The sequence below is a fragment of the Drosophila yakuba genome, chromosome 2L, assembly GCF_016746365.2.
Source record: "Drosophila yakuba strain Tai18E2 chromosome 2L, Prin_Dyak_Tai18E2_2.1, whole genome shotgun sequence".
Classification (NCBI taxonomy): Eukaryota; Metazoa; Arthropoda; class Insecta; order Diptera; family Drosophilidae; genus Drosophila; species Drosophila yakuba.
The window spans coordinates 2,630,900-2,646,874 of record NC_052527.2 but is presented as its reverse complement, the minus strand read 5'-3'; the positions used below and the strand labels follow the sequence as shown (position 1 = coordinate 2,646,874).

Genomic DNA, 15,975 nt, shown 5'->3' with positions numbered 1-15,975 from the left:
TTACGTTTCCTAATTGATTTTCCATTTATGTCAATGCAACAAAAGCAAAAGCGAATGATAAAAGTATATTCAGTCGACGCATAATGCAGATATTTATATTTTGCATTCAGTTTGTTATTCATTTGCAGGCAACATAAACAGACACGATGGCAGTGAAATGGAAGCATTTGCATCTGTTTAAAAATGAATGCAAATGGGAGTGTAATTAAATAAATTAATTAAGCAGCCCACAAAGAGACAAAAGCGTTACTTGATAGCAAAATCACAAAGGGGTTGGGTTATTTCCCACACTGTAAACTCAATTAAATGCATAAAAGCTACAATCAAGCGTGTCCATTTATCACAGCGCTTATTTTAACATAGTTACACTCACTTTCTCCATTGATTGAGAAAGTCTAAGTTACACAATTTCCCTGAATTGCAATACAATTTGCACTTGTGCTGCACGAAAAACTTGGCAAAATGAAAATTGTTTTTAATATTTATGATATTCGATTTGGCATTATTTATGGCACACAATTTTGTTGTCCAGCAATTCCCCTAAAATGTATCGAATAACTACAAAATGCGAAACCATAAAGTATCAAGTATAAAGTATTTGCCTTCAGCATTTTGCTGAATTTTGCAGCATCCTTTGCCAACAACGGATTGATACACATTTTTCATCTTTTCGCTTTAGTAGTTGCAATAAATCCAATTCCAAACCAAATTCCTATGCGATTTTTTCGTTACGCTGGCATAAATCTCAGATTTACTTGATTTGCTTCGTTGAATGCGTCTATGAATTCAATTACTTAAAAAGTATTACTCAAAAGTGTGAGAGAATATTTATTTAAAGTATTGCACTGCCCCCCAATGGGTGATTATGTACGTATTTATTAGTTTATCTGTCTGGTTTACTCAATAATTTGTTTACTATCCATTTTCATACACTGCGCCACTCTTATACAAAATCCAAGCGAAGCAATCACCTTCCACACGACCACAAAGCTACAACTTTCTGCAGCTTTGCTTCGGTTTGTAGCCGAACTTCGGCGTTGTGGCTGCTGAATTCGTGGTGGGTTTCCACTTAAATGGCTGAATATGAGTGGATAACGTTTCGATAGGAGTAAAAAATTCAAAAAGAATTATTAAGTAAACTCCAAAGTTATTTAAACTTGGTAAAATCAACCATACAACTAATCATACAATCATAATCATACAACATACCATAAGTCCTGTATAACTTGGCATAGTAAAGAGATTCTTTCATTGGCTTATTCCCATTAGAAACACAATTCAGACATAATCAATTATTGAAATCCTGTTTAGCCAGAGTTGAAGTGCGTGAGTGCGTCCTGGCATATGGAAATGCCTTCCAATTATAAAGGATATTTCGGTGACAAGCCACAGGACATATTCAACGAGACAGTACCCATCTTCGACTCGACTCCGCCTGTCAATCAATGTGAATGAAAGAGAGACGTTTTTATTTGGCCAAAACCAGAGGACATGTGTGCTTTCAGTGGAGTTCGATTGGAGGAGTTCCCCAGAGGAAACAAGGACTCGACTTGGGCTCCTTCATAGGCCTTCTTCGTTCGTCACGCTCCTCCGATCGAATTGAATTGACATGTGTGTGACTCGTTTCGCATTTGCCCGGAGTTTGAGTAGGAATTTCGCAAATGTCCGGACTTTTACCCCAACTCCGCCTTCTCTGTCCCCAAAATGAGCAAGTGCCGGAGTTTGAATGAGTCATGTAAATGTAACCGGAGCTTTAACTTGCCATGTGAACGAACTCCGGCCGCAATAAATTTCAAATTTCGAACGCAATCGAATCGAAGCGAATCGAGTTCCTTTGGAACTCAGGAACGTGGCCGCTGCACTTAAGTTTATTTCCCTCTGCAGATTCAGAGTCTCATTCTGAATCGAAGTCAGAGTCACCGCCAGAGTCAACACAATCAAATCAAGTGAATGTGAGTGTGAATGTGAGTGTGAGTGTGAATGTGAGTGTGCATGTGAATGTGAGTGTGCATGTGAATGTGTGGGATTCCCCGGAGATTGTAAGTTCGATTGCAGTGCGTTTATTTGCAGAGACGAAGGAGAGGTAGTTCGCTGCAAAAGTCAATTGACTCAATAAATTATTTTTAAGGCAATCAGAGGTACTTCGGCGACAAAAATGCAATCGAAAGTTTTGGTATTTTATGTCTTTCGAGAATTCTGCGCCGACAATTTGCCAATTTATACCCACTGACCCTCGGTCGCTTTGAGCTCTCAAAGTTTGCGCTGGAACTAAAAGTAAATTGGGAAAAGTTTTTTGATTTGCTTTGATTTGGCAACCAAGTGTGCACTTCGTTTCTATTTACGAAACACAAAAAAATATATATTTGATACACATGCTGAGCTCCATTTAATGGCCAGTTTAATCCGCAAGTCGTAATTAAGCGCATTTTGCAAGTGCAAGCTTTTTCAAGTGTGCAGCTCGAGTGCAGATAACCCAGGCAGCACAATTAAAGACGGCATTAATATTTCATTAATTCGGTAAGAGCACTTCAAGCCAAACTCCCAATTATTTCGCTAAACAAATGCCGGCCATGCACACATTTGTGTCATTTGTGGCCGCACCGAGCAATTGGAAATATTTTCAATTATATTTGACAGTCTTGTGGGCTCAAGTCTCAAGTGAAATTGGCCAAATTATTGGGGTAAACAGGTGAGGCAGAGCCGACAACTCGACTTGTCCTGTTTGGCGCTTAAAATTTAATTTCACGCACAATTGAGTTCGTGCATAATTTGGGCTCGTGGTGATAAATTATTGCTATTATTGCACACGGCGGCGGGTTTCTCGGTGTCTCGGGGTTTCGGGCAGAGGTGTTCCATGGAGCCACAAGCTGACCAGGCCGCAATGCATTGCAGCAGCGAGGGGATAGAGGAGCCGCAGGAGCAGGGACATGGGCAAAATAATGACCTACCCCACATCCTGGCCGCCATCAGCCAGCCTCGTTGGCTGCGTTCATTAATTCGCTGCCATAAAAGCCGGCCAGGGGCATATTTTGCCTAGCCTGAATTTGCATACTTCGTGCACTGGCCGAAAAACTAGCCAAATAGTGAAATCTCTGGCAGTGGAATGGCTGCAACTGGGCATGGTTTTTGCCAGTGCAATGGAGGAGGCAATGAAGTCACTGGAGGCACCTGTTACCGCGTCGCAAGGCTCACCAAGGCGCACCAGGATCCTGGCCAAAACGCCTACAACACATGTCTGCTCATAATTAATGTGTAAATTGTAAAGCTCCGCTCGCCCATTGCCCTTACTCCCCAGTGCAGCCATGTACCCCTGCTGTACCGGTATCCTGGTATCCTCGTACCCTGTTATCCTGGCATCCTGTAGGCACCATTCCAGGCCACTGTGGCCATGTTCAACAGCGAGGGCGACCAGCGCGACAACAACCAGGACTTTGGCTTCCGTGGGCTGGGCTCCTTCCTTCCCAGCCCAGTTAATACAAAACCAGCGATGGCAATAAACAAGCCACCCACCGCCCCTGCCACGCCCCCACCAAATGCGTTATCCCGCCAAACAAACTTAATTGCATTCGTGTATGTACGTATGTATACATATATGTAGGTAGCCCAGGTGGCTCTTTCACCTGGCGACCATCAGCAAAGCCGAATCACATCCACATATTTATGGGCTTCGATTGTTTGACTGCGCCAAACATTAGTTAGTTTAGTTGGCTGCGAACGAGGTTTCACTTTAGTGATTCCCACCGGGAATTACCCCCAAAACCAAAACTCTAATGTGCGAGTATTTCAGCATGAGTCACATGTTATGCTGATCACGATTTATGCCTCTGGCGTACAATTAAATCAATCAAAGTTTGAAAATCATCTTCATCACTAATCACAGTTTATTAACCAGTGCAACTTTGTAGACGTAGCCAAGTCGAGTTAACTAATCTAGTATCAGTTTTGATCATTTCTCAACGTTGATGATTTCATAGTTGGAATCGTTACGATCGTGATATAAATTGCAGTAACTATTCAGTGTGAAAAGAGCATCCAGAGCGCTTGGCAGCTCGAAAACCAAGCGGTTTTTCCCACGGCTCACTACTTTTAGGCTATCCACAAGTTCCGGTAGATTGAGTTCACCATTTAGCACCTTTTGTAGGCTCTGCAGAGGATCCTCCACTTTCCCGTAGCTGATGAAGATCAGACGAGCACTGCCAGAGGAGTCTTCCCCACGAAAGTCACTGCATTTGGCCAATTTCAAGTCTCTCGCATTTGTGTACTGATGCCAAGGGCGAATGACGTCCACCTCATCGGTGGGAAAGACAAAGTCATTTACATACGAGGTCTTTGCCCTGGGATCTGCAATTCGAAACAAGTTTTATTTAATCAGCAATTATGCGTATTATGCGGACTTACAAGCGTAAGAAGTGCCAAGGGTTATAGAGGCCACCAGGCACAGTAAACTCAATATTTGCAGTTTCCTCATTGCGACAGCAACCTGTTTGCGAGCCGAGATTCCGAGTGCTACTGATGTTCTCTAGTTACGTTCTCAGATTTAAAAGGGAGCTTTTTTCGTGGCTCAACACTCCATAAAGTACTGAGTTCTCTTATGAGTTGGCCGATCGAATGATTCACTCTTCACTTATTCAAAGGTGCCAATTGACTTAGTGACGTGTTTGCTGGCATTGTGTAAAGCATTATGAAACACGAGCAACAAGCAGATACTCATCACAGTTTCAGTAACCTTTTCTGATATCAAAAGGGCTTTTTCATGTGTTTTAAGGCCGTCTAAACTTTTAAAACATAACCCTTGCCATGTGTAACTCGCATTGTGCATGGCATCTGTATTCTGTATTCTTTTTGGGAATGGGGGCGAAATTGAATTGTCGTGTGCAGCGAAGGACCTTTGTGACATGAGCAGCAGGTCCTGTGTGGCTGTGTAGCTGTGTAGCTGTGTCGCCATCGACTTGAAACCCTGCCAGCCATTAGTGAGATTAAAACTATGACTAAAGCCGAGGCCGAGCAAAATGCTCAGCTCAGGAGGGCATGGCAGGCTTTGGATTTGGCTTGGCTTGCCTTTGTTTCGGCTCAAACAATGGGCGTATCTCTCGCAGTGACGCAATGCGTACATTGTCCTTCGAAGGACAATTGCTAGGAGGAAAAGGGGGATGGGGATGGAAAAAAGATATACCGCTCAGTAATGCAAACATGCATAACAATCCAGTTGACACAAATGCAGCCATGCAGCCATGCACTCCATGGAAACTATGTATTCGTTCTAATCGAGAGTCGCCGCCATTGTTCGCTTGGCAGCCATTCAGAACTCATTCACTGCCGATGGCCTGCAGTGCAATTTGTTTAATGCCGATGGCGCATCGAATAAAGGATCTCATCTGATCCTTCCAGCATCGAAGTATCCTCTGACAGGACTGTAATTGACAGCTGATTATGCAATTCATTTGACGTGCACTCATTGCACTCGCCATTTGCGATGCCAGCAAACTGCAATTAATCATTTCCAGGGGCGCGGACAGCGAATTTGAAGCTCCAGCCTGTCGGCCACCACATCTGCCAGGATAATTAACCCATTAAGCTGATGCTGATGAGTTTGCATCGGAGCACTAAAGTTAAGTGTTAAGCAATGAATAATGCATTTCAGTACCTTTAAACTAGCATCGCATGTAAATTCAATTTTGAACTAAACTCAAATTGCATTCTTGTGCTTGCACCTTTGAAGTTGAATTACAAATATTTCGTAAATTTCGAAATATTTCATATTTTATATTTATTTGTCTTTGCTTTGCTTTTTTCGACTAAATGTGGTCGTTGTCAGGAGCTGTAATTAAATTTGCGGCTAAACTCTTTCAACTAACCACAAAAAAGCGTGTTTGAACACCAGGTTCTTGGCTCTTGGAAAACTCCTTTATTGTGGTGACCGGAAAAGTTCTTTCAGTGAATATTAGCAGTGACTACAGCTACAGTCAGGGCCAATTAAATAGCAGCAAGTGTCAAAGAGAGGGCAAAATGTAGCACAGAGCTATTATAAATATACTACATTACTTCCTAGCAAAAGTAGAACTTGTTTTATATTATTTGTTTCTTTATTATTTGAATAGCAAGCTAACCCATGAAGTTGAGTGCAGCTGTGTGCCAAGGCTTTTCATTAAATTTCTAGGCGCCTTTGTTGTGGTTTCCTACCGAGACTGCTTTTTACGTTTGTACTTACAGGTTCTCAGTTTTCAGTTCTCAGTTTTCAGTTTGATTTTGCGAGAGATACTTATGAGTTATGCTGCCAAACTTGAAGTTGGCTGAGCTCAGCCAGTGAGTGAGGTACATACAAAACAACCAAATCATAGCCCCCATATCTCAAGACGGACCGTCAAACTCAGCGGAGAGCCCCAATAAATCCCAAAGCAATAAAGGACATGGAGGGGCATCGAAAAAGTGGGGCAACTGCATTGTTTGCTCGGCAATATGGTCACAGCAGTTATATTAAATTCCTACAAAGGCCAGGGCTTCGCCTTTCTTCGCTGCTCCTTGGCGAAGGCCAGCTAGCTGCTGAAAGGCAATAAAAATCATTTAACAAAGTCAAACAACAATAAAAATTAAACTTTGCCGTCAACGCAGCAAAAGAACGAGGCGGCAGTGGAGCGTAAAAATACGCCAAAGTACACAAGCGAAATTAAATAATAAATATAAATACGAGTTTGGCGCACAGGACGCAGGATGCGAAATGTGAAATGTGAGAGGCGAGATTTGAGTAGGCGAAACTTTTCGCAAATTAATTTTCAAATCTCTGCGCTCGGCTCATGTGTGTGTGTGTGTGGCTGTCATTGTGCCAGGACATCCAGCACAACCAGGACATCCAGCACACCCTGAACTCCAGGATCCAGGACATGGCGATTTATTATGTCATGCCTCGTCAGCCAGGAGAGGAAGGGAAGGCTGAAACCGAAGGACGAGCAGAAGGGAGGGCATCATCATAAATCAATCCATTTGATGAGCAACACTTTGGGGAGAAGAGGAAGGGGGAGTGAGGTTGGGTGAATTTAATTACACTTAAGCAGCAGGACGAGCCAAGGATCCATCCGGAATCGTCACACATCTGACTTGACCCCGTTTCCCCCCCTGCATCCTTTCGATTCTGTGCCTCCGATTCCGATTCCGATTACGATCTAACCACTTCGATTCGATGCCGTGTGTATGCAATGCAATATTCCTAAGTGCTTCTCTCGGCCTTTTCGTGACTTGACAAAAGCTACGGAAACGTTTGCCTTTGTCGTTAGCCCTATTGGTTTTGATTTGAAAGGCGCCCCTCAGTACCTCCAACCCTCCAATGGCCATGTATTTAGAATTTACAGATACCCGTTTGTCTGTTGGCTTATGAAATGGCTTTTCCGGCCTGCTGCCTACTGCAGAGTCTCGAATTAATTGCTATCGGTAAACTAGTGCAAACGAATTGCGGAAAAAGGGTATATAAAATATAAAAACAGGCAGTTTATTTTATACCTAACTAGAATGTATTTATTACTAATTCTTTAAGCTCAGCACTTTGAAATTGCTTTACCTTGCACTCCATCTGCGTTCTCACATATTCGCAATCATTTTTGGCGTAATCGCAGAGCCAATCAAGGAGCTGGAAACGCATTCAGCAGAAATGGAAATTACCAAGTCGCTGGGAAAGCCACATGAACTATGCATTCCAGCTTTTTGCACCTGCAGATGAAACATGTAAAATGCAAACGAGTTTTTTTTTGTGATCACGCACACCCAACATTTTCGGGTCGCACTCCGTGCAATTACATTTTTAGGGGAAGTGAATACTTCGCCAAGGGAAACAGTCATTTGCTCAAAAAAGGTGAAGGGGCAGAGGGGATGATGACGTCGATGTGAAAGCCCCAAGTTTGTCATGCGAAAATCATACAAACTCGCTGCTCGTGTGCTCGCGAAAGTAATTGAGGCGGAAATCCCTAATTGGCACCTTCAACTCGGCGACGACGGCAAAAAAAGGAAATCATCACATTCAGCAGCAGTGCCAGATGAAGAAGAAACGAAAGATGGAAGATGGAAACTTGCATCTAGAGGTGAAGGAGAAGGCGTGGAAAAGCGGGGGAAAAGCCGGCACACGTAGTCGCATGCAAATGGGAAAACTTTGCTCATCAGCGCTCACAAATTGAGTGAAATTATCAGTTCAAGTGAAATTTACACTTGCTTGTTGTCGCCTCGCAGCGGCACTCTGAAAAAGATTTCCCAACCGAATTTAAATATATATGAGATAGGAATTTTTAATATAAAATATTATAACATATTTCTTAAAAGAGTTTGAGATATGAAATAAAAAGCAAACCAAGTATAAATATTCGAATTTTATTGCATTCCTTTGAAGTTTAATCTACTTCGATTTGCAGCCCCATTTTTCCAGTGTGTTGAGGTTTTCCCCCGAGGTTTTCCGCCACAGCTGGAGTATGCAAATGTGCCCCCCTTTTCCACCCACATTTCTAATTCCGCTTAGCAGCAAATCCAATTAAACATGCAGCCAAAGCATTGCCAAAAAATAAATAAGTGAAACATGTGCGCGATACTTTCGCACTTTTCGCCAAGAAGCAGGCATCTGGCAGCCGCGTTCCCAGGCAGATTAATGGCCAAGGAGCTGGGTGCCAAGAGCGGCGACATCTGCTAAATGGCAACCACATCCTGCCAAGATCCGGGGAGCACCCGAAAACCCAACCAAGTGGCTGCACACATGGCCCTCGTAACTGGGGCCACTTGATAGAGTCGGTTATGGGCACACTTTATGGTCCTCTAATGGGTTAAGTAATGGTTATGAGTAGCGACATAGATATAAGAACATATCTGTGAAAAGAAATTTGAGATTACACAACAATATATGGAATATTATTTCGAGTCAGTAAGTTTGGTTGAACAGTTTCAAGTAAGTCTGGTCTTAAAGGCGCAATCTTCCTCAAACCGCATCAATCAGCAATTATATCGAATATTTGCCAGCTCGTGCTTCGCATTTTCCAGCCAGGCCACAAGCTGTGGAACATTCATGATTCCGGGAATTGCGGAGGGCAAAATCAAAGTTCATTATTGCTGCAGTTGTGGCAAAGAACATACTTCAAGGGCCCTTCTCAGCCATCCGTCGTATCCACATGGCGTATACGCAATATAAATACGTAATTGCATGAAACACCATGGAAAACGGGCAGAGCCATTGATCAACTGGCAGTCAGCCGAAAGATGAAAGCCGAGTCCCGAAAACCAAAGGCATCGAGGCACAAAAGACCAGAGCAGCAGAGGAGCAGAAGGAGCAGGAGGAGCAGGAGGAGCAGGAGGAGCAGGAGGAGCAGGAGGAGCAGGAGGAGCAGGAAGGAGCAGGAGGAGGAGTTGGTGGTTTCCAGCAGGGCAGAAGAGCTCATCAACTAAATGCAAAGTTCTTCCAGGCAGCCTGTAGAACAAGAATAATTGACGACGACATGGCGATGGATAATGAGGCAACTCCCCATCCTGCACACACACGCAGGATATGACAGCGAAAGGCAGTCGGCAGTCCTTGCTGCACTATAATCCTGCGGAAACACTTGAAAATGATGGATGAAAATTATCGCTTTCTGCAACGCATGCAAATGCGCAAAATTACTTTCACATGATTAATGCTCCACCGGAGGGCAGAGGCTGCTCCATCTCCAGCTCCAGCTCCAACTTCAGCACCACCATCATCATCACTCCATAATTAATCGCGCCAAGTCGAAAGGCAAGAAAAGAAGGACAGCAGACAATGGCTGAACTTCATTTGAAATTCATATTTTAAGTATTCGTCAGTCAATTAGAGAGCCAAGGACCCTGACACCAAATTTGCATTCAGCCGTGAAATTATCAAATTAATAGTCCGCCTCCCCCGAGAATGGGGGGGGGCGTGGCCCATCCCTATCCCCACTCCCCCCCGCCTTTCGCAATAACTGTCAACTCAAACTCAAGAAGTTTTCCACGCCGCACATTTCGGCAAGTTGTCAAGCCAGAGATACGAAAGTTCCCCGGTCCAACAATGCCAATTTGATGGGGGGAAATTTTGAAATATTTATACACACTCAAACACACAGACACCCAAACACACAGATACTGCAGAGGTGTGCTGGCAAAGTTGCCGGCCAAATTTGTTAATTGGGAGCCGAAAGTTTATCTATGAAAATGCTAAAGAAGCCCACTTGCAGTGCGCAAAATGCCAAAATGTATAATAATGGGGCAAAAAATGAGATTAGTCAGTATCCCAAGTTGGATGATCAAAGTTTCATGGATGGAGTTTTTAGGCATTTTGGGAAAACTAATTTTGAAGTAGATACCTTAAAATTAAAACTGAAAATAACTTATACATACGAAATAATAAGTCCCACCATCCTGGGATCAGAAATATCATCAAACTATAGTTCATAAAGATCCGAAACAAAAAAGATGAATAACTCGGTACCCCACTGGCTCTAAAGAAGCCATCTTAAATCATGCAAAGTATATTTAAATCGCTCGGAAGCCATTAAAGAGATAAGCGAGCAGTGCAAAATGATATCAGCTAACTCGTAACAATTTTCATTGTCATTTTCAATTGGGCAAAAGCCAAGAGGAGCTGGCAAACAACAATGGGAACTGTTATCAAATAGGACAGATGATGCAAACGTGAGTGGGGGCATCTCTACACATGGATATACATCTATATATGTATATATACATACGTTCAATATTCTGGTCCATTTGGGCCAGGCCACTATCGAAATTTGAATGCTTAGTGTACCGGGCGACAAGCATCCTCGAACATTGAAATAAACCGATAAAAACGACAGATGAGCCCAGCATTTCGCCCACAATGCATGCCAGGCAATCGAATGTGGTTGAGCAGTAGTTGGGTAGCCCCCTTTTTTGTTGGGGCACAGCACCGCCCTCCGATTCTTACAACAATTGGGGGATTGCCCCCACACCAACCGCCCATGCAAATCTCGAGCACTTGAGGCTGGACCCCAGATTGTCCCCTTTCCCTTTTTGGGCACGTGGTCTGACCACTTGGCTGCTGTTCCATGCTCGATCTTTAAGGTTTCTTTGGACTTTCAACTTTAAATAATTCATAATCTCATAAACAACTGACAAGAGCGGAGTTTTCAAAATAGGTATTAGTTTAAATAATTAGTTTAAATAATTCACTATTAAGTCTGGAAGTGTATTCAGAAAAGGTGAAACTGCACTATTTGTTAACTGTGATGTATTGCGAATATATTGAAATTCTGCCGACTATGGATTGTGGTGTGTAAGAGTTTTCAGATTGTATGTAAGGACTATAGTTTGTGCATAACACGTAAGGAAACAAAAAAATAGAAGACAGAAAAGGCAGAAAAAGTTTAATTGTAACATACATTTCTTTATTACTCTTGCGCTGTTTAAAAAAGTCAATTAGTGTGGAATAAACAGCAAGTAATGACCCTTTTTTGTGGTAAAGTATTTTATATATGCAGCCAACGGCCAAAATTGGAAACACTTAAAACTCGAAAAAGTTCGTAGCAGCTGCTATTCAAATATGGCGCGCTGACAAAGCTCACCTATAAAATAAAGTGGCAGCACTGTAGCACAAGGTGGCAGCCTAAGCTACTGGTAGGCGATAGCAGCAAAGTCCAGTGAATACGTTCCAGCGGTGTGGCAGCGCCGTCAGCAGAGCAGTATAAATTCGCTGTGCAACACTGGCGCATTGCAAAAATAATTTCGGTGCTCGCGTCAATCAGAAAAAGCCAAAAAGAACGGCCTTAATGTGCGCGGATTAATCGCCAGCCGAGTGGAACGCGATCTGAGGTACCCAGCACACACACACAACCACAATGGAGGCCCTAATCCCGGTCATCAACAAGCTGCAGGACGTCTTCAACACAGTGGGCTCCGACTCAATTCAATTGCCCCAAATTGTTGTTCTCGGCAGTCAGGTAAATGCGAACTGCGTGAAATCCGCACCCCAAATCCATAAATCCCCGATTTCCGCAAAAGGAGTGCCGCCTGAAAACCGGAATAGTGCGCAGCTATCTAAGCCCCAAACTCTTTCGCTTTTCCAGTGACCGCAAAATTATATAACTGAGTGCGTTTGCCGGCATTTCAGCTTGTGTTTTCAGCTTGTGTCCCTTTTTTAGGCACCTTTCGCTTTTTGCAGCGTCCCCATTGTTTATATAATTATTTTTGGCAGTGCTCGCCGCCCCCATGGAAAATCAATATCGCCATGGATTATACAAAAACGAGAAAAAACAGCTGCTGATGTGACACATTCCCCCACGAACACACTGCAAAAAACAAACATACACATGTGCGACTTCGATAGTGCTGTCTGTATGTATGCATGTTTCGATCGCGGCTTTAATTGCACTTTGATTCACGCTCTGGAATTAATTCAGTATGACTAAATGTTCGAACAACTCATTGATTCCGATTACAGTAGCGCCCCAATAAGTTGAATCTGTGCACTAGATTTACTCACTTGTTTAAGCCAGAATAATAATAGTTATTTTAGTCAAAGAAAGTTGCAATCTCGAAATGGCTCCCATTGCCAGATAACAATAGTTAATCTGCGGGTTCCCAAGTGTTTCCTTGCTGCAAACGCTTGGGAGCTGCCTTATCAGGTCATCGTCGTTTATCAGTCGCCGCTCTAACTACGAGTAATACTGCCCCCTGTTTCCAGAGCTCCGGCAAGAGTTCGGTGATTGAGAGCGTGGTGGGACGATCCTTTCTGCCCCGTGGCACTGGCATTGTGACCCGTCGCCCATTGGTGCTCCAGCTGATCTACAGCCCACTCGACGATCGCGAGAATCGCTCGGCGGAAAATGGTGAGTCGTGTAAGCAGAACATCGAGAAATCCAATTGCTAAACAACATACCCCTTAGGTACGTCCAATGCCGAGGAGTGGGGCCGCTTCCTGCACTCGAAAAAGTGCTTCACGGACTTTGACGACATCCGCAAGGAGATCGAGAACGAAACGGAGCGGGCGGCGGGCAACAACAAGGGCATCTGCCCGGAGCCCATCAACCTGAAGATATTCTCCACGCACGTGGTCAACCTAACGCTGGTGGATCTGCCCGGCATCACCAAGGTGCCGGTGGGCGATCAGCCGGAGGATATCGAGGCGCAGATCAAAGACTTGGTGCTCAAGTACATTGAGAACCCCAACTCCATCATTTTGGCTGTGACCGCCGCCAACACGGACATGGCCACCAGTGAGGCACTGAAGCTGGCCAAGGACGTGGACCCCGATGGCCGACGCACCCTAGCCGTGGTCACGAAACTGGATCTCATGGACGCCGGCACTGATGCCATCGACATCCTGTGCGGCCGGGTCATTCCCGTCAAGCTGGGCATCATCGGCGTGATGAATCGCTCGCAAAAGGACATCATGGACCAAAAGCACATCGACGATCAGATGAAGGACGAGGCGGCCTTCCTGCAGCGCAAGTATCCCACACTGGCCACCCGGAACGGCACACCCTACTTGGCCAAGACCCTCAACCGGCTCCTGATGCACCACATCCGGGACTGCCTGCCAGATCTTAAGGTGAGTCTAGCATAAAGATGGCATATAGATCCGAGAATCTCAGTCTCAAACTTCAAAGTATAGCATTTTTAAAATGTAAAAAAATATTCTTCTCTCTCTCAAAACTTAAATAACAACTTTTGAAAATGTAGACAAATTTGTAATTGTGCTACTTTTTAGCAACCGATTGTATTTGATCTTTATATTTTCTATGATAAAGCAAGAGCAGATTAAAGGCAGATAAGGTTGTACTAGCATGCTTGCTTCATGAAAATGACTTCCCATATTCTTGCAGACTCGCGTCAACATCATGGCCACGCAATTCCAATCGCTGCTGAACTCCTATGGCGAGGATGTCTCCGACAAGAGCCAGACGCTGCTGCAGATCATCACGAAGTTCTCCAGCGCCTACTGCTGCACCATCGAGGGCACGGCCAGGAATATCGAGACCACCGAGCTGTGCGGCGGTGCCCGGATGGGCTACATTTTCCACGAGACCTTTGGCCGCACACTGGACTCCATTCACCCGCTGGCGGGTCTCAGCAAAATGGACATACTCACAGCCATCCGAAACGCCACCGGTCCACGCCCGGCTCTCTTCGTTCCGGAGGTCTCGTTTGAGCTGCTGGTAAAGCGCCAGATTCGCCGCCTGGAGGAGCCTTCCCTGCGTTGCGTGGAACTCATTCACGAGGAGATGCAGCGCATTGTTCAGCATTGTGGCAACGAAGTGCAGCAGGAGATGTTGCGGTAAGTGGACTAATGATAACTGAATACCACTTGTTCTCACCCATTTCCCCTGCAGCTTCCCCAAACTGCACGAGAAGATTGTGGACGTGGTCACCCAGCTGCTGCGTCGCCGTCTGCCGCACACCAATGTAATGGTGGAGAACATTGTGGCCATCGAGCTGGCCTACATCAACACCAAGCACCCCGATTTCCACAAGGATGCCGCCTTGGTGCCCAGCCTGCTGAAAACGGACAGCGATCCCTACTCACAGATAAATCTGGGCCAGCGGCGGGCCAACACACCCCGCAACCACATGTCGCCTCAGATTTCATCCCAAAGTGCAGGCTCACAGCAGCCGCAACAGCCGCCGCAGCCTAACAACCCACAGCAGCAATATAGTCAAGTGCATGAGCAGGTGCCGTCATATTCCACTTTTATATGTGCAAAGTATCTAACCCATTTTCGTTTTACACTTTAGAACCACGTCGGCGAGAACTCGACGTCCTCGATGGCCAGCACTTGGCTGTCGAACATTTTGCCACCGGCACCAACGCGTCCGGACAGCATTGAGAACTCGACTAACAACACGCCGGTTCACAATAACATCGTGAGTCCAGTGAAGCCGGTCAATCTGCTGCCCGATGTGCCGGCCAACCACAATCCACGTCGCCTGACTGACAAGGAGCAGAAAGATTGCGATGTCATCGGTGAGTTGCAGTTAAATCGAGCAACATAAAGTACCTTAACTTAAACTGACTTCTGCTTTTAGAACACCTGATCAAATCGTATTTCTACATTGTGCGCAAATCCATACAGGACTCGGTACCAAAGGCCATCATGCATTTTTTGGTTAACTATGTTAAGGACAACTTGCAGAGCGAGCTGGTTACCCATCTGTATAAATCGGATAAGGCTGAAACGCTGCTCAACGAGTCCGATCACATTGCAGTGCGCCGAAAAGAGGCAGCTGACATGTTGAAGGTGAGCTTGGCTAGCTCGTGTTCAGGTTGACATCGTTTTTAACCTACTTTCGATTTCAGGCGCTGACGCGGGCGAATCACATCATTAGCGAAATCCGCGAGACTCACATGTGGTAGGCTGGTCAGCGATTGGAGCAACCCGTTTCGACTTAATAATCCCCGCATATAAGCAACATAAAAAACTATTTATTGAAGACGCGTTTGAAGAAAACGAACTCCTTTGTTAAATGTTTTCCCTACCGAGCACTGAAATATCATCAAATTGCATTTGCATGCGACCCTAAATTTCTGGGCCTTTCATTTATCCTACTCGCATTTTTATTCGCCTGGCATTTGTCTATCATCGAGCCTCGCCGCTTTTTAAATTAATAAGAAGTTGTAGATGCCGTGATTGCTTCGATTAGGTTACTCAAAGCACTTATTACACATTGAATAGTCAAATAAAGCAGAAAAGGTTGATTCAAACATAGTAGATGTGTTTTCTATGTTATACGCATAATAATATAGAAGGAGTGCCAGCTAAAAGTATTCTAGGTAACGTCATTATGTAGAATGATACACCTGGAATGTCGATTAGATAAGCCATTGTATTCGTGAAGTTGCTAAGTTCGATCTAAAGATTAATCCAGGGGTTCTAGTTTGTATTTTCTTTAAAAACAATTTGAGTTTAGATCTGGCAGGAATTGAATCTATCTTATCTTTGTTTAGATTTACCAAAAACAAAACGATATGTTTCTTTAAAA

The 15,975-nt window shown here is 44.4% G+C and overlaps 2 protein-coding genes across 3 annotated transcripts; one reads left to right on the top strand and one right to left on the bottom strand.

Annotated features, from left to right (window-relative positions):
* Positions 1–3,858: 3,858 nt before the first annotated feature.
* On the bottom strand, positions 3,859–4,558 carry LOC6526592. The gene is made up of 2 exons (XM_002087664.3): positions 4,399–4,558; positions 3,859–4,341 (listed from the first exon to the last, which is right to left on the bottom strand). Exons 1-2 carry the CDS (start codon positions 4,466–4,468, stop codon positions 3,947–3,949), a joined length of 465 nt encoding a protein of 154 aa, XP_002087700.2. The 5' UTR covers positions 4,469–4,558; the 3' UTR covers positions 3,859–3,946.
* A 7,120-nt stretch (positions 4,559–11,678) lies between these two features.
* Positions 11,679–15,701, top strand: LOC6526591 (dynamin-1-like protein). 2 transcript variants are annotated; one of them, XM_002087663.4, is made up of 8 exons: positions 11,679–11,936; positions 12,680–12,824; positions 12,882–13,546; positions 13,821–14,272; positions 14,328–14,667; positions 14,731–14,959; positions 15,022–15,233; positions 15,293–15,701. In XM_002087663.4, exons 1-8 carry the CDS (start codon positions 11,835–11,837, stop codon positions 15,347–15,349), a joined length of 2,202 nt encoding a protein of 733 aa, XP_002087699.1. In that variant the 5' UTR covers positions 11,679–11,834; the 3' UTR covers positions 15,350–15,701. The 2 variants fall into 2 exon arrangements, with proteins under 2 accessions (XP_002087699.1, XP_015053304.1); XM_015197818.2 differs by lacking the exons at positions 11,679–11,936; positions 12,680–12,824; positions 12,882–13,546 and adding an exon at positions 13,684–13,770.
* The last annotated feature ends 274 nt before the right edge of the window (positions 15,702–15,975 follow it).